The following is an 18,631-nucleotide window of genomic DNA, read 5'->3' as shown; positions in this document are numbered from 1 at the left end:
AGGTACATTTGTGATCTATGGAACAGTTTTATTAAGTGTAATGAGTTGCACTTCGTCTTGTTACAGATCTGACATATTATACTGGAAGATATATCTCTTGTAATTATCTAGTGTTTTTTTTTTCTTCCCCTCGGTAACGTTAGTAGAACATTGTTCAAAAACAACAGTGTAATGTACAGTATGACGCAAGAAGCAGCAACAAGGTTTAATTATTGCCTCAGCAATAATTAGCAAGTTTAAAGAGGCTTTAGTTGTAATCTGATATCCGATACAAATTATCTTTAGTGCATTATTTTTTTTTTTACATGTATACAATACAAAAATATAAAGTTCCATCTTGTTTGAGAGCAGAATTCACAGCTAGATTCCAGTCTGGACGTATCGAGTGAAAAAAACAAAAACAAATTATATAATTGTTTCAATCATTACTTCATCATTAAAATAAATTGAATAATTAAGTGTCTAAAATATAAAATCGCTTTCCGTAATTGTGTGTTGTAATAGTAGCAATATGTAAACCTGCTGTTTCAAGATATTTCACAAGGGACAACAAACCATGCGTCACTGCTGGGCTACGCATCGTGTGGGCGTGGTTTGTTGCGAAAGAGGGCGGTACCAGCGTGAGTGACACAGATGCGATCAAATCAAAAGTTGCACGGCTGCAGGGTTGGAGATATTTGTTTGTAGTGGAGCGTTTTCATAAATTGGAGTCGTTTCTCACAGGCACACGTTCACTATTGTCACTCGGAGGTGTTGTGAACAGGATTCGGTGATCATGTGTACTTCAGCAGCTTTCGCTCGGAGTTAACGCTCACATATCTGGGAAGATGTGGTTGGCAAACTTCAAACACCAGCCGATAGATTACTACAGAGAAAACAAACCAAGGGACGAATATCAGAATACGTGAGAGCGTAGCGTGACTGTTTGAGGATGGAAGGGAGCGGAGCGGAGCGGACCGCGCTGCGGCGCTTCGGGGACAGCGGCATGATGCTTCTGCCCTGGACTAAACAGATCCTGACGGTGCTGTGGGAGCACCTCAGACTGCTGGGCCAGGTCATCTGCTGCACTCTGATGACCGGTAAGTCTGGTTTTACTGACTCAAATGTTTGCATTGAAATGTTTTGCTTTTTTTTTTATGCTTTGCCATTGCGGGATTACATAATTATTTACAGGATAGATGCACTTATGTATATGTAGATTGCTGTATAGATGTATTATTCTTATAGACTAAAAGTGCAAACTGCGTAAAAAGTGAAAAATGAAAAAAGAGTGCTGCTGATTAATGTTGTTGCATTTGCAATGAAAAGCATTCATTAAGCTTTTATCCAAAAACTTCAATTATGATTTTAACAATATTTTCTTTAGAGGAGAGTGACAAAGATGTATAAAGAAAACATTAATGCAATGCTGATTTTTTTTGTTGCAGGGTTTTTGTTTATTATTATAAAATTGTGATTTTATATTTTTCATTTTACCTGGATATTTTTATATTATGTTTATACTATTATTTTTATTATTAATATTTTATTGTATTTAATTTGTATTATTAAACATTTTATTAATTTACATAATAATAATAATATTTACTTATTGACTTATTTATTTTGTAATGCATAAAATATGAATAATATTAATTTTTTTTCTATCAGTATTTTAACATTTTATTTTTGATTAAAAACACATAATTCGTTCATTTATCCATCCATCCAGTAACTCCTTGTTTGGTCCCCAGTTTTCCAGATGTTCAGGTTTGAAGTCCATCTGAGAATTACAGACGAGACAGGGCAACACATTCAGCACATGACAAGCGGGTCAGGAGACCCTTCTGACAGTTTCCTGCTCTCGTCCTTGTTTGAAAACAACAAAAACATAGTGGTCGGGGGCTCCAATCCACTTTCCAAATTCGGCAGGGACCCTTTTGATGTGAGTTCCCACTCCAGAGCTGTCCTGTCCAGTCTGGTCGGCGATGAACTCTGTTGCTCTTTAGTGGAAGACCTTGTGTCCCACGCAACAGAGTGTCTCAATGACACTGAAGATCTTTATATTGGAGATCACTCTATGTGGAAACATGGATACGACTGGACCATATTAGGAGGATCAGAAAGAAAATGTGAAGAGAACACCTGCACGTTTACTGCACATGTGTCCGGGTTTTCTCCAAAGGAGTTCAGAAAGCATCAGAAACCCAGCGGAGATCCTGATTCATGTAGTTCATCTTCTGAGGATGTTCAAGCTCCATGTCCAGTGCAGTCAGTCGGTCAGTTCTCAGACAGTGAGTTCAGCTGGGGAAGCACAGACAGCTCTTGTTTTGAAGGAGAACGAGAGGAGAATGACAAACTCTGGGACCTTCTGACCAGCTCGACGGATCCATATCACCCTCTGTACTTCAAGGCATGTTTGTCCAGTGCGGTTAATGAAAAAAGCAAAACACAGGTGGTTTCGAAGGCTGAGAGTCCCACTGTATCACGGTCCACTGTGTCCACAGGCTCCGATTCTTCCAAACCAGGTTCTGAAGATGAAGAAGAAGAGGCCTTATGGAGGTCCCTCTCTCAGAATGATGACCCATATCATCCACTGAATTTCAGAGCCCCTCTTCAAAGCTCACCGGCTACACCAATACATGATTCGCCCAGCGACAACACACAAAATAAAACTGATAGACTCTTAAAATCTTCAAGGCGCTCAAAGCCGCCATTACCGCCAAGGAAAGTCGCTCGCCATTGCTGCCACAAATTACCCGTTGAGACATTATCAGTGATGCCATGGAGAAGACATGTTGGTCTGACTGCTGTTCGGGGAAACCAGAGGAAATGTCCCCCTTTTAAGAAGGTAATTATCAGTCTAAAGGTGTGGTCACTCTTGTTTAGCGAATTTCCATTTCTCCATGCAGATTTTGCAACATGTTCAAGTTGCTCATGCAAACTCGCCACACTGTCCAACAGAAAGCTGCTTGGTTTGAAAGTGATTTTTGTGTGAGCTGTGCTTCATACCACGCAACCTTTTTGCCCGCAAAATTCTGCCAGAAATTCGCTTATCTGACCGCACCTTTAAGGCGCTTTAGACAACATTTCAGCTGACAGTCATTGCTTGATAACAGCATGTTGCTAATGTTTTCCAGGTGAAATTTTCTCCCATCGTACAAGTCCACAAGATGCAAGCCTGGTCCTTTGCCTTTCAAGCCTCTCGCAAGGGACCGTGGGAGGAGTTTGCACGGGACAGAGACCGTTTCCGAAAGAGGATCAGTGAAACTGAGAAGGCCATTGGCTACTGTTTAAGTTTGTCACACAGGGAAAAGCTGTGGGCCTGTAAGGACAGCGTACAGAAGTAACCAGCCCTTGAACTGCAAAAGTGGTTTCTGACTGTAATTATTGATCTTAAATTCCCCCGGCCGGCCTCTAGATTGATATATTGACTTAAATTGACATTCATACCTCACTGCTGTGTCCCAACACACATTGTACCTTGACTGCTATTGAATGTTACTACTGCTGTTGCTACAGAATTTTTATTTTATTTTTATTTTTTTTGGCTATGCCTTACAGACTCTTCAGTGTGACTGATCACACATATATTTTTTAACACAAATTGTTGATACAGTATGTTGGAGTACTAAACTAGTGTTTTTTTTTATTTAAAGAGATAGTTCACCCCAAAATGCGATTCCAAACCTGTATAACTTTCTTTATGTGAAACACAATAGAAGACTTTTTGAAAAATGGCATGGCCTTTTTTCCCCCTATACAATGAAAGACAGAGGGTTGTTGTTTTGTTCAGGGGAAATAGCTTTAAATAGTTCAGTAATATTTTTTTTTTCTTCAAAATATCTTTTGTGATTCACAACAGAAAGAAAGTCGCACTGATTTGGAATGATATGAGTCATTTTTGGGTAAATTGTACCTAGTTTATTCCAATGGTTTTAAATGGCATGAAAATAGGCTGCTATTATTATTATTATTATTGTTGTTGTTGGTGTTGAAGAAAATGCAAAAAAAAAAGTACAAGGTCAAGTTACAGTCCACCTCAATGTTTACAGTTTTCTATATATAGATATATATTTGTTCAAATACACTTCCATTAATAACTTTTGCAGTCAGTAAGATTTTTTGTTATTATTACATTTTTAATACTGTTCATTAATACTTTTATTCTGCAAGTGTACATGAAATAAAAAGTAACAGTAAAAACATTTATATTGTTGCAAAATATTTAATTTCTTATAAATGTTTTGTTCAAACATATCACAGTTTCTCCAAAATTATTAAGCGGCACAACCATTTTCAACTCTGATAATAATAAGAAATGTTTATTAAGCTGCAAATCAGCATATTAAAAGGATTTCTAAAGGATCACGTGAGACAGGAAAACAGGAATAAATTATGTTTCAAATAAAATTACAAATAAAAGTTATTTTAAATTGTAATAATATTTCACAATATTAGGCTACTGTTTAACATATTTTTGTTAATGCAGTTTTGATGAAAGTTTTGATGATTTTTATAAAATCTTACTGACCCCAAACTTTTGAGCAGTAGTGCATATGTTGAAAATGACATCAACACCGTACTTCCTACAAAACAGATGCTGATAAATTGTCTGCTACATTTGACTTCACTGATCATTGCAGCTTGTATTTAAGAATAAATGAAATGACTGCAAGTCTCGTTTTCCAGATTTCCAGATCACATTTTTTTACACTATTACTCTGCAAATGCATTTGTTGAATGTAAAGTTGTTTCCTTGCACACTGTCCTTGCTCATATGTTTTGGTTCATCATACTAGTTCATTGTGTCTCAGACTCTGAATGTAGAGGTGCAGAACTCCTGCGAGACCATCATGTGCAGCCCATGTAAGAGAGGGTTAAAAACAAAGCGTGATGAAACTCTCTCCCTTGAGGAGTAATCATTTAACATCTCCCCTCGACACATCAGCTGCAACATAAGGTTGCATGGTGCAAAGACAAGCAATCGTTTACGCAATCTTTCATGCTGTGACAGCAGACTGCAGGTCTAATTTAATAATGCTTTGCCCTTGACTTAATAAGATGGCATTTCGGACACATTTATTGATAATGTGAAGATGGAAACATGCTATTATGAAAGTGTTTAACTCTGTATTAGCAGTAACAAGGCTGACTGGTTGTAATTTAGTTTTTGCTTGTAGAAGCAGTGCCAGATTGAAAGTAACAGATCTGAGATCAGTTTGTAGGAGGGTTGCTAGCTGGATGCATGCATGTGGCAGTGCTGTGGTGTCTTCTTCTCCTAAGGTGCCTTCACCCAGGTGACCTTGGTCTCTAGGCAACCAATCACAGCACTATTTGGTAATGAGAGGATTGCATTTGATTGCAGCAGGGGCTTGTGTGTTGTGGGAGGGCAGCAAGCATGGCCCCAGCCTCTGTTACTCATCCTGGGGAGTCCAAAGCTTGAGAAGGAGGATCTCTGGAGTCTCAATTACAAAGCGCTGACTGCCTGATGCAATAGAGCAGTCAGCAGCCACAGTGTGAGACAAAAAAAACATAGACATCTCATGTTGCAGAGAGAAATTTGAGCTTGTATGGTCATTACATAGTCACTTTTAAATAGTACTGAATGTCAGTGATGTGCAGAGTCAGTGTACATTTAATGGTTAAAAACACAAATTATTACAAATGGTGATGCTTCCCTGTCTGATATGTAAAAATATTTGAGTATTCAAATTAGATGCAGCAGCTGCACAGAGTCATTTTGTGAATGTGAGTGAGAGGCCTATCTTTTTTTTTTTTTTTTTTTGGCAATTGCTTTGTGTTTGTGTGTGTTTGTAAATACAATACTGTTCAAAAGTTTGGATTCTTTAAAATGTTGTAATACTTTTAATTATTTTTAATATTTAATGTGCTTACAATTTTTTGAGGAAACTGTTTCTGTTTCTTCATGGTTCTTTAATGAATAGAAAAAAAAGAACAGCATTTAATTGAAATAGAAATCTTTTGTAAAAGTATTAACTGTCAATATAATGCACCATTATATTAAATACATATTATAAAATTGTTATTGTTATTTATATCATTCCCCTTAATTTTTTTTTCACGTTTAATGCTGCTGCCTTATGTCAAATTTACATCAATCTACATTCCATACACCATACTGACAAAGAAAAAACTGATATGTGGCAACTTGACAAATTTATAAAAAAAATGAAAAACTAAATTAAGTACTTCATTAAGCATAAATATTCACTCAGTACTTGAAGTTGAAGCACCTTTACAGCCTCAAGTCTTTTTTGTTTGATGCGACATGCTTTGCACATCTGCATTTGGCAAACATCTGCCATTCTTCTCCTCACCAGGTTGGATGGGGTTTTATTAGGTTCAAGCTCAGGCTATGGCTGCATGAGCCAGTCAAGGACATAAACACGGTTGTCTATAAGCCACTCTTGTGGTGTGCTCATTGTCCTGTTGGAAGGTGAACCTTCTGCCTAGTCTGAGCTTCTGAATGCTCTGGAGTCTGGACTAGGTTTCCATCTCAGTATTTTGCTGTGTTGAGCATTACTTCTACAAGTCTCCCAGTCCCTGGCTCTGAAAAACACCAGCACACTTTACTGTTGGGGTTCTACTGTGCAGGTGATGAGCAGTGCCTGGTTTGCTCCATACATGATGCTTTGAACTGAGGTTCATCAGACCAGAGATTCTTGTTTCTCACAGTCTGAGATTTCTTTAGGTGCCTTTTTTTTTGGTGCAAATTCCAAGTGGATTTTCATGTGTGTTTACCAAGGAGAGGATTAAGTCTGGCCATACCGCCATAAAGCACAGATCACTTTCATATATGATCATGGATATGCATTTTCAGCTGTTAGACCTTTTATTGAGAGGTGTGTACCTTTCCAAATCATACCCATTCAGCTGAATTTGCCACAGGTTAACTCCACTCAAAATGCAGTAATATCGACATGCATGTGACATGCATGCTCCTGAGCTGAATTTCAAGTGTCCCTGAAAAGGGTTTGAATCTTTATTTAGCTGCCTCGATAAAATCAGACTACCATCAAAATCAAACCAGATTGCTTTATACAAGAGAATGAATGATATAGTTCAGTGTAGCCTGCATACATTTCTTGAAATTATTTTTTGGAGCAGCTCTCTGTATGTTCACACAGTCTGTTACATGTGGCACAAATGAAGGAACCAGAACATAAACCTTTGATTTCAAAGAGAGGCACAGTTCATCTCTCTTCAATGGTTCGCTGAATGTGCTGCATGACAACCATCACAAGGTGGCATGATTGAGCAGGCGTGGTATCCATCTTTATTTTATTTTTTTTCACAACCTGAATTAAAATACGACGCAAACAAAATACAACCAGATTACGATCTTTTTTTTATTTACAAAAATACATATAAAATAAATATATTAATCTGTAAATAGATAGCCTGGCAGCCTAGATCGTAAGTAAAATAAAAATATAAAAGTTGTTGTTGTTGTTGTTTTTGCTTGCGTACTCTTTTACATTCACTATACATCTGCTATGGTCTTCAGTAAACTTACCAAAACAAATGTGATTTAATTTATTAAATTATTATAATGAAGGCACGTTTGGGACAGCTGTGACAGGATCAGCTTTCACATGAACCTCTTGTGTAGAAACATCTGTCTCAGGAACTTCTGGAACTATGGTTAACAGTGACTGGGCATTTTGGGACAAGATGTGGAGAGTTGGCCACTCACTTCAACTGAATTAAGAAACTGGGAAAACTCTATGGCTTAAACCATGAACGGAGAAGGATTTATTTCAATCCCATCTGCCAGCTTGGATTCTGCTGCAGGAGTAAGAAAGGCTCCAAGACCAGGATGTAGTGGTCAGGCTGGTCCTCTCAGTCCAGCAGCCAAATGAACCCTGGAATTTTGGGGCCCATTAAAAGAAATTAAAAGGCTGACCTCTAATGGAAGGGGTGAGCGATGAGCAGGCTAGAATGTTTTTCTTTTTTTTAATGATTATTAAATGGAGGAACTTTCTGAAATAAGGACAAATAGTATACATTTTAATTTTAAACCTGTGGAGAAAAAAAACCCAGTGGGCATAGAAAACATAGATGACTTACAGTAGTTATGTATTCCTTGTTCTTTAGCTTTCTGGCCATTTTCACTGGACAGATTGAGATAAAACAATTTCCAATAGTGAGTTAAAACAATTAAGTATTGTTACTAACCATTATCATTTTTTTTGTTAGTGAGGTAGGTCAAATGCAATAAAAAGTTGATATAATATATAGCCTAAATGGATTTGACATGGACAAAGGGAGAAAAAAATATTTGCTATTGTGAAATAAAATAATAATAGTAATAATAATTAAACTATTAACATTTATTTCTGAAATAAAACTATTTGATAGCTTAATATTGTATGTAAAATAGATGGCGTATCTTGAGGATCACCATGCTTGGGATAAAAATGTCTATTAAAAAATGATTAATTGAAGTCAACATGAAAATTCAAGCACTGACAGTGTGTGCAAATGTCTGGGGTTATGGCAGTAAACCCACCCTCAACTGTCATGCCACTTTGTTAATGTGAACTGAAGCTGCACTGGCTGGCCCTGGTCCAGGGGTTTGGAGCTGATTTGCAGGAGGAAGGACTTCAAGACCCCTGAAAGTAGCTTGGTCCTGACCCAGACTCAGCTTCACAAAACACTCCTTCCTCGTATCAGTAAATAATATATTTTGCTTTATACTGACACGCCTCTAGGTGTCACAATACGACCACATCAAAATATAGAGTGAACATTTTATGTACAGTATTGGCATCCCTAATAAATAATCTTGGCAAATGATCCATGTCTACCGTGAGGACCGCAAAGAAAATGTGTTAATATACATTATGTTTAAACATATGAAAGTAATTTTAAGTGGATCAAGTAGAAATAACGTAAGCTAACAACTGCACAGTTTTGTTGTAAATATGCAAAGTGACTATGAGTAATACAGGCAGGTTGCCAAGTCTGTGGAACTGTTGCAGATGGTAAGTGAAAACAGGTAACCTGGCTACTATTTTCGATGGAAACACTGAGGGAATGTACAACTGAAGTAGTATGTCCACAGAAATAATAATAATAATAATTATTATTATTATAATACAATACAACCACAATAATTCCAAGCAGGATTGATATAAATAAACAACCACAATAAATAAATAAAATAATAAATAAATCAATAATCAGGATGCTTTACGGATTAAAATAAATTATCAGGTCATTGTTAAATGCCATAAAATTTACAGAAACATAATCAAATCTGCATTGGTGTAAATAAAGCTAACCTATGGATAAGAAGCGGAACTGTATGCGTTTACACATACCTAGCAACCCACAGGATATTCTGCAATAAAAAATACACAAACAGCATAATCGAATAAATAAATTATTCAGTGCTTTGAAAGACATGCATGGGGAACATGCAATGCATTGGAACACCAAGCACTACAAAACAAATACAGATAAGTGTAAACTAAATCTGTTTTGACAAACAAACAAAAAAAATACAAATATTAATTTTATATGATATCTCAAGAGCGTGAGCAATGATTTTCCCCTTCACGTTGCAGGACGATAGTCTGTATTGTAAGGAATTTATCTTTTTTTTTTTTTTTTGTCGGCCAACCTTAGTCACTGAAAGCCAAGTGCAAAGTTAGCCCTCCCCTTTAATCGCCCTTTCGCCCGATCGCTTGATCGCTACAAAGCGAGGACAGCGAGGAGGGAATATGAGGTAGACGGGACTTTACACGGGAATAATGGCGGCGCCGCTCCGGCGGGACACCTTACCTGAGAACTACTCTTATGGGGTGTGCTGCGACGGCAGGGTCTTTTTCATAAAGTGAGGATATATGTTTAATATGGCAATTCAAAATAATTTCTTTCCCATACCGTCCGAGTGTTTCCCAGCCAACTGCATCGCTAACAGGTGGTTTGTTTTCCTGCCAGCGATGAGACGAGGACCACCTCCTGGCTTCATCCCTGCACTGGTGAACCTGTCAATTCTGGACACATGATCCGATCCGGTAAGTGCATTATTGCTTCCGTTTAGCTTTAGGGATTTCAGTATTTAAGTGTTATTTCGTGTTGCATTCGCATTACAGAATAAAAGAATGCTAAAAGTTTCGCAAACGTGCTATTTTACTTGCCTCCTAGATCTACCCCCGGGTTGGGAGGAAGGATTTACGACGGAAGGAGCGAGTTTTTTCATTGAGTAAGTGGATGTGTTTACAGTAATTACACCTCACTGCGGTCCAGTAGTGCGTCAGGTGAATTACAGCTCATAAGCGGGCTTCATGCTAGTAGTCTTGCTCCTGATCAGGAAATAATGAATAGTAAGAATGCTGCATGAGGGCTATCAAAGGTAAGAAACATGCATCGTTATTGTCTTTGAAGCCTGGCATTGAAGAACAAAGTCTACAGAACAGGTGTACACGCCCCTTTCAGTTTACAGTTGATGTCTCATGTTGGCTTGATGTCAAAACCCCAGCTTATTCCTCAAAATGCTGTTTACAATGTCTTTCAGAGATGCTTTATGCACACACCAGTAAGAACAAGTGTTGAAAATGATAGTAGGCTAATTTTTTATTTTGAAATGCATGTGCACTGTATATAAGTCTAAGATTTTTGTTATACTGTACATACAGTACATTATGAATACAGTATGTAAGTTATTTTGACCTTCTGCAATTGCAAGTCGGAAGGCATTGTTCCGTTATCTATCGTCAGTAGTGTTGCAATTGTATGAAGTACTGCTCACATAGAACTCACTTTCCAAACGCCGAGACTGAACCCAATGCAAAATCTGCGTGGGGATATCTTTGTTCGCACTAGTGTGGATTCTTCTTGAAATGACTGCATTTTGGGACTGCAATTCGCCTCCCTATTGTTCAACACAATTTTCAAAGGCCGCCCATAGAAGGTAAGATGGTTCCTTAAGTATTTCTGCTGTAATTATGAAAAACTGCTTGTTTTTTTTATAAACATATTATTTTTTATTATTTATAAAAAATAAAAGTTTATTTATTAGTATTAATGTTTAATAATTTTAAATCATCCTACAGACTTCTTTTGAAGTTTGCTGAGGCTCTCTAGTCCAGTCTTCTGATTGAGAGCCTCCTCTATAGACTGACTTGGCCATAGTGCATCTCGAAAGAAAGAAAAAAGCCTAAAATTATAGTCTTTTTATGGTTTGCCTTGTTTTTTTTTGCTCCAAGTTGTTTGTGTTGGTATTGAGCCCTCATCTCATATTCGGATCTGTGCGAGTGTGTTTAATCTCCTATCTGGCTTGTATAGTATACTCCACATTTGAATCTCAATCTCTTCCAGTGATTTCTCATATCCTCAGAGTTGGCTCAGGGTCTAAGGATGAGTGGAAGAAATCTTTGAATGAATATAGTTGGAGTCTCCGTCAGGCTGTCTAGATTTTAACTCATGAAGTGCTGGTTTGGGGATTAATTTGGCATTAAGATGCAGGTCACATCAACACACGTGCAAAGATGATGATCATATACTTGCAGTCAAAGCTGTGATCTTCTATGAAAGAGTTAATGCCTTTGTCTGCAAGACAAATATGTATTCTGACAAATCAAAAAATGCATCACATGGCATTCACATGCCAGTCTGTTTGAGGATCTTGCATGGGTGGAGCTTTTTTGATTAAAGACAAACAGGATGCAGTGGTGACTTCCTTCTGTAGCTCACCTGACTGACTCTGGATAGTGTGACTTTTAATGTGATTAGGGAACACAAACCTGAATGAAACTAAAAGACACAGGGTTGAACAAAATAATGCAATAGAGAAGTTGTATGAATCTATTCTTAAAAAGGTTGGAAGATGTAGTAAAAGCTATTGCTAGTTATGCAGGCCACCGATAAAATTCGGGCATCCAGCAGTGTGAGTGTTCGATCATGCAACAACAAAACCAATAAAGAGGAAATAAACTTGTGCTCCTCTGGATCAAGTAAATGATTAACTTTTAATAAGTTGCTGAATGTGAGCTGTTTTCTTTATGAGGGAATGCTGTCTTTACTCAAGGTTTGAAGTAGATTTACTGTGACTGATGGTCTGCCTATCTGACGATTATTGTGGGGCTGAGAGATGGACTCTGAAAAATGCTGGCATAACTTGATGAAGCACATCTGATGCCTATTGTGCCTTTTCAGCGCTGCCATAAATCCAGTGTTTAGGAGGCCCTAGTTACATTGTGATATAGAATATATATATATATATATATATATATATATAATATATATGTATGTGTGTGTGTGTGTAAGTGAAATATAAGTGAAATCATTTAAAAATACGGAGTTCAGTTTTTATGTTTTTTAAAGAAGTCTCTTATGCTCACCATTTTTTTTCTTATGCATTTATTTAATCAATAAATATAGTAAAAACAGTAATATTGTTAAATTATATTATCATTTTTCTATTTAAATATATTTTAAGGAATTTATTCCTGTCAACCCTCTATGCACACAATTCTTGTGTTCGTAGTAATTCTTTTTTTAATTTTCACACCAAATCAAATACATTTTTAAATAAATAAAAAAATGAATATTACTGACTCTAAACTATTAAACATTAGTGTACTGTCTCATCTTGCATCTGCCATCTTGGATTTATATTTTTTCCCCAGAGTCTGAGACAGTGCATTATGGGTTTGTATTCAGTGAAACACATTACTACATGAACCTTTGCAGGAAAACTGCTTACTTTGCGTAATATATAGACTTTTTTTGCCCACTTGGTGTTGGTTTACGCTGATTCATTTTATCAGATAGTATGTTATGTAAAACAAGATTTTTTTCTGAAGAGATCTGCACTTTTCTTTTCTCCATGCAAAAATGATTAGGATTGGTCCTCATCATCAGTTGGGCGCTATGCAGCAAAGCAATAATTGATTAAGGCCAGTGTAATTTTGTCCAAAAGCTACACATTACATTTTAGGGGTGGCTAAATGGAGCGCAGCTTTGCAAACAAAGTGCAGGTATGCCAGAGGAACTATGTTCTAATAGGCTTCTCTAACATAAATCTTAAATATCGTAAGTGCAAAATTTCCTCAGGAGCACTTTTTGTAGTCTTTTGGCAGACTGGTGGAAAACACCCATTCACACTGACTTCCAGTGTGCAATGCACACCATTTTTAGACTGTCAACGTGCTGTCTGAAGATGAACCTAGCCACTCTGTAGTTACCCTAACAGTCAGCAGGGGGTGTATATGGGAATCTGACTGAAGAAGAATAAAGTGTATTCTCAATGAGTCACGTTTTTGGTTCTCAACAGGTTTCGATCATAATGTTATGGATATTACAGATCATTTCAGTTTTATAAATGTAGAATCATTTCTCATGAGTGTAGTACATGCTTACCACAAATAAATAATGAATACTTTTTTTCTTAACTGTTTGTGGTTGGCTTCAAGCTCCATAGCAACTACATGATTAATCATGCACAACTTAGACCCTTGGGATATGAAACAAGGATGTTTCTCTGGCCTAAAGGGGGGCGTGAGCCATGCAGCTCAGAGTGGTTCATATTAATGAATCTCTTGTTAAATAAATGATAAATGATAAAGATGAGTGAGCTTTCCTGAGCTATTACATATTAATGTGCCTCCAGGCTGTGAGAGTGGGAGAAATCCACTGAGCACACTTTGAGTCTTTGTAACTTGATTCTCAGATCCTGTCTTTACTGTTACACTTCACTTGCATCTCCATCACGTTTGTTTTTTTATTGTTCTGAGTTTGAGTCAAAGTCTGTGTGGACCTAGTATTTTCTTTTTTTAAAGACTTGGTTGACAAGTTATGTGACCTTCATGAAGAATATTTTTAAACTGCAAGCACTGAAATGGTTGATATTGAGAGATAATAAGTATGAGGACAAGGCACACTGTATTCAGTGGTTTTAAAGACAATTAGACATTTCAGAAAATTCAGATGTGGCATATCACAGCTTTTGTTAGGTCACTGATCCTATGACAACTAGTTCCTATACAGCATTAACAGAAATAATGAGGATAAATACAGTAAATACATGTTCTTGTCATGAAACTGCATGGTGATACGAAGGTAGAGGATCCTAATGCAGTAGTTTATTGAATTGCTAAACCACAAAATGTAATTTAAAGACAGGAAAAGGTCACGCACAAACAGGCAGCCCCCTCAAAAAAAAAAAGACTGTGGCTGAGACAAATAGAGTAATCCAGAAAACAGACAGAATAACCAGACCAGGAACCAGGGGTTAATATTACAGTAATGACAGATACAAGACTTTACAAAGGATGACTGTGAGAACCGGGCTTATATAGGATGAGCTAACCATGCTAATGAGACACAGGTGCAAACAATGAGCAGAGGATTATGGGAAATGAAGTCCTTGATGGCGTGCCATTTAGTGGACAACCAGGACACTCCAACTTGTCATCATGAGTTTTTTTTTGTAAATATATGCCTTTTCTTGGTGTGAATTTTTTTTTCTAATTTGCAGGCTATCTAAATTACCATTCAATATTATCAATATATAAAGAAATTATTTATTTTATTCAGCAAGGAGTAGGGATAAGAGATGCCATCGATTAAAGCTATCATGGTCGATTCATGATTCGATTCAAAATTCTATTCAATTTTGGGCAGTGTGTGGCTCAAGTGCAAAACATGTGCAAGCGGCTGTGAGGGACTGAATACAAATGCATCATCATTCATTCATAATGTGCAAATTAAGCTCTTAATGTGAACTTTAAAAGTATGTTAAAATGGAAACAACACAAAGTTTTTCAACATGAAAAGCAATAGAAATGTAGTAACTAAGTCATTTATCCAGATAATTGTTTCATATTGTGTGCTTTAAAGGGCTGCGGCACACAGGACAGATAGGCTATTAACATTTAAAGGAAAATGTTACAAAACTGCATGCTCTGAAAATAGATTTTTTTTGACACAGTTAAAAATGGTGTTGATGTACCCTACCATTGAGAAATATTATGTTACAGACTTTTCATTAAGACCCTGAAGAATCATATCAACTTGTGGAAAATGGGCATCATATGACCCCTTTAAGATCTGATGTAATCATATAAAAAAAAATCTATATTAGGCATGAGAACTTTAGAATGCAGGGGGAAAAGTGGAGAAAAAAAAGTAAAATATTAGTTTCAATTTAATAGATATAAAAACTTTAGAGTGCAGATAACAATGTTGGACATCCAAAAATCCCTTCCACACCACAAAAAGATAGTATCAGAGAAATCCTTTTTTTTTTTGGTCAGAGAAAGAACACTATTGAGCTAAATATGTATCATGAGCTTGTTTGTGATTAAAGATACTCTCAGAAGCTCCCCCAGACTATCTGATTGCATTGTAATTTCTTTGGCGCTATCATAGCTATGCCAGACAAGTCAATTAAAATGACCCATAAAAATGAAAGAGGGGGTCCGATTAGAAGATTTTTTTTCCCATCTTTTCATCCTAGTTCCATATCTGATACTGAAGGCACTCCACCTCCATCTAGCAGGTCACCTTTCTGGATTATCAGGCTCACAAACTGCACCACAGAATGCTGCTCTCTTTTATACCTCTTATATATACCTGAATCACTATCCTACAGACCACAGATGGTGATATCTGAATTGAAATCCTTCTCAAAATGCTCTCTTTTGGCATTGCATTAAGACAGACAGTGAGGGAAATAAATCAAAATCAAACAATTGTCCTCTATCTTTTTTTATCTCTTTTCAAGGTCAGAGCAGATATGATACAGTACATCACTTGTTAGGTACGTGTTTGATATAAGTTTTGATGTCTGTCTTTGTCTCACAGACAAATGCATGCATTCATATGGAACGGCGTTCTCTGGCATGATTGCTTGTGATGGATTTCAGTGGCTGTGGGCTGCGCGGTGGGTTCTGTAGGAAAGAGCACTAGCTGGAGGTGGCGGGACAAAGGAGAAATTGAGAGGCAGACAAGGCTACTAGCTAAAGGCATGCTTTGTGAAAACAGGAGGCGTTGGCTTTCTGAACCCCTAGTGCCCTCACTGCAAACATTAGCATTGGCATCTTAGTGCAGCATCAGATCGAGTGTCCTGCCCTGGCAGACTTAGACAGGCAGAGACAGGAGTTAGTGCGGACAGAGACTGGGTCAGGAATGGGGAACTGCTGTGGTTGTAAAGGGGACTCAGGTCATGAGACGGTGCTGGTCAGACACAAGTTGGCATGGCCGAAGACGGACAGGGTCATCTTTGGAATAGACAGGTACATGTTTCCGACACAGTTCTAGTCAGTTTGGGAGATGAGGTGCAGCTTGGCACTAATGTTTATAGTTTAAAGGTATAGTATTGCATTCAACAGTGTTCTTGCAGTGTTTAGTACTGAATAGTGTGCTAGTGAAGTGAACCGGCTGCTGGATTGCAGCTTGCTGATTCTGTTTACAGTTACTTTTTAGGGAGGCCAACATGATTGGAAACCGTCCAATAAATGTTATTAAGAGAGATGACTGGTCACAGGTGCACACAGATAAGTGAATATTGATTAGATGTTTTGTTTGGATATTACAGCTGAATACCAGCAGTTGAATGGAATGGTATTTGTGCAAAAATCTGCATGCAAAAAGCACATTGAAAAATGGTTCCTGCAGTTCCAAAATTTCAGTAGTTGATATTAATACCTGTAAAATGATAGCCGATATAAAGCCAATATGATTTTAACAATTATTATTATTAATATTTAAGAAATTTGAAATCATTTGACAATGGATTCAAAAATAAATGTGTAAAAGAAACATACTTATACTTTAGATGACAGTATTTTTCACAAATAAATAAATATTTAATAAAAATATAATTGAAAAGAAATTAAACACTGTAACCAACAGGGCACTCAGTATTTTTGAAGTTTGTGTGCATTAAGAATCATATTTTTCAAATAAATCCAGGGTAACCCTCATTTTACATACAGCATACAGTGAAAATGTAATTAATATGACAGTGGGCAAATGCATAATTTGAAATCAAGAGTTTAGAGAATAAATCATTCAAATCGCATGGACTGAAAGTCCTGCAGAGAACATGGGATCATGCTGGATAAAAATGCACACTTCACAAGATCTCACAGCTGGTTTCGACTAAGTTTGCAAGGTTTGTGAAATTAAATGTTCATTAGTCATTCAAAGATTTGTTTAAATTATATAAATGCGTACTTGCTTAATGTTGACGGCAAACGAGAAAGTATTATAATGTTTGCCTTTCTATTACTAATAGGCCTAATATGAAAGCAGTCATTATAATACTTTCTTTATACATTAATTTCTTTGTTTAACCGTTCTGATTATTAGAGAGACTTCTGTCCGTATTAGACAGAACTTTTAACGACGATGACAAACAAGAGATAAAGTGTGAGCACTGTGTGCCCTCAGGTGCTGCCGCTCTCAGTGCCGTCAAAATAAAAGTCCTGCATCGCACATCACTTGCCCACTGCGACACCGACCACCACTGTCATTTTATAATAATACAAATCATTAAGTTTAGTAAAATAACAGACACTACATTTAAAAACTGAACACAGCTGCTCAATAAAGTGTGCCGAACGAAAGTCACATCACAGATCAGATTTCATTTATCCATTGAGGAGAGTGAGGAGAGCTGACTGACAAGAGGACTGAGATGAGACAGACAAGACAATGGCGGATGATATAGTTTCGAGACAAAATTAAGATTTTTCACAAATATCGAAATCCGAAATTTTTATATATATTTTCTTAACTCTCCTCGATTAGAGAAGCAGTTGTCAGTAAAATGGTGTGTTTGTGGGCGGGATCAAGCCGGCCAACGTAGAATATAGGCATTATGCAAATGTTCTTTACAACTTTGCTGATCATTTACATTCACATACAGCTACACTACACACTGCATGAAAGGCAATATTGGAAATGGAATAATAGGGGCACTTTAAATGGGATTGAATCAGTTTTCACCACAGACAAAGCTCTTTGAAACTTGAAAGAGTGAATTAAAGGGTTTTCAATGTTTATGTAATTGAAGCTCTGAAAACATCACTTAGCTTGTTCACGTAGATCATGCCCATAAATTAAAGTCACTTCCCAGGGCTCAACTCTGGGAATTTTTTATACTCACCCAGTTTGGCCAGTGGTTACATTTTTTCTTGCCCTACCAAAATTTTCAGTGACCCTACAGTCAGTCAGTCAATCAATCAATCAATCAATCAATCAAGCAATCAGTCAATCAATTAGTCAGTCAGTTATTGTTTTCATAGCTTTATTCATAAATTTGTACTCTAAAAATAAATTTATGACATCAGAATTTTCGAAACCAGTAAAGTTTCACAGTCCACATTACCCTGAATTCTCGATCCCACAGCAAAAACTAGCCTTACTTATGTAAAGTTATTAAAGAGAAGTGAACAGTCAGTAATAAAATAAGAACAAATAAACAAATTCTAAGCAATATCACTAATATATAAATACAACAGAATAAAGTTACAAATTAAATTAGGTACAGCAGGTCTAACAGTGGCATTAAGGTACAGAAATTCAATAATCATATGCAAAATAACACATATTCTTCACTGTGTAAATTAAATATGGATTAATCCTTGTTAAAGCTACAAACGTTATTTAG

The 18,631-nt window shown here is 36.8% G+C and overlaps 2 protein-coding genes across 9 annotated transcripts in view; both read left to right on the top strand.

The window, feature by feature from the left end:
• The first annotated feature begins 619 nt into the window (after positions 1–619).
• On the top strand, positions 620–3,967 carry LOC132156062 (protein phosphatase 1 regulatory subunit 15B-like). Its single transcript, XM_059564895.1, has 3 exons — positions 620–1,079; positions 1,734–2,830; positions 3,120–3,967. The coding sequence occupies exons 1-3, from the start codon at positions 932–934 to the stop codon at positions 3,327–3,329; spliced, it is 1,455 nt and encodes a 484-aa protein (XP_059420878.1). The 5' UTR covers positions 620–931; the 3' UTR covers positions 3,330–3,967.
• A 5,728-nt stretch (positions 3,968–9,695) lies between these two features.
• The window catches only part of LOC132156058 (pleckstrin homology domain-containing family A member 7-like), an 87,082-nt gene continuing 78,146 nt past the window's right edge, over positions 9,696–18,631 (top strand). For all 8 annotated transcript variants that reach the window (XM_059564889.1, XM_059564883.1, XM_059564888.1 and 5 more), the window contains exons 1-3: positions 9,696–9,844; positions 9,952–10,028; positions 10,159–10,216. In XM_059564889.1, the coding sequence (XP_059420872.1) occupies positions 9,762–9,844; positions 9,952–10,028; positions 10,159–10,216 (218 nt within the window). In that variant the 5' untranslated portion in view covers positions 9,696–9,761. The remainder of the gene's footprint in view (positions 9,845–9,951; positions 10,029–10,158; positions 10,217–18,631) is intronic.

This window comes from Carassius carassius, chromosome 13, assembly GCF_963082965.1.
Source record: "Carassius carassius chromosome 13, fCarCar2.1, whole genome shotgun sequence".
NCBI lineage: Eukaryota > Metazoa > Chordata > Actinopteri > Cypriniformes > Cyprinidae > Carassius > Carassius carassius.
This window is presented reverse-complemented; position numbering and strand designations above follow the sequence as displayed.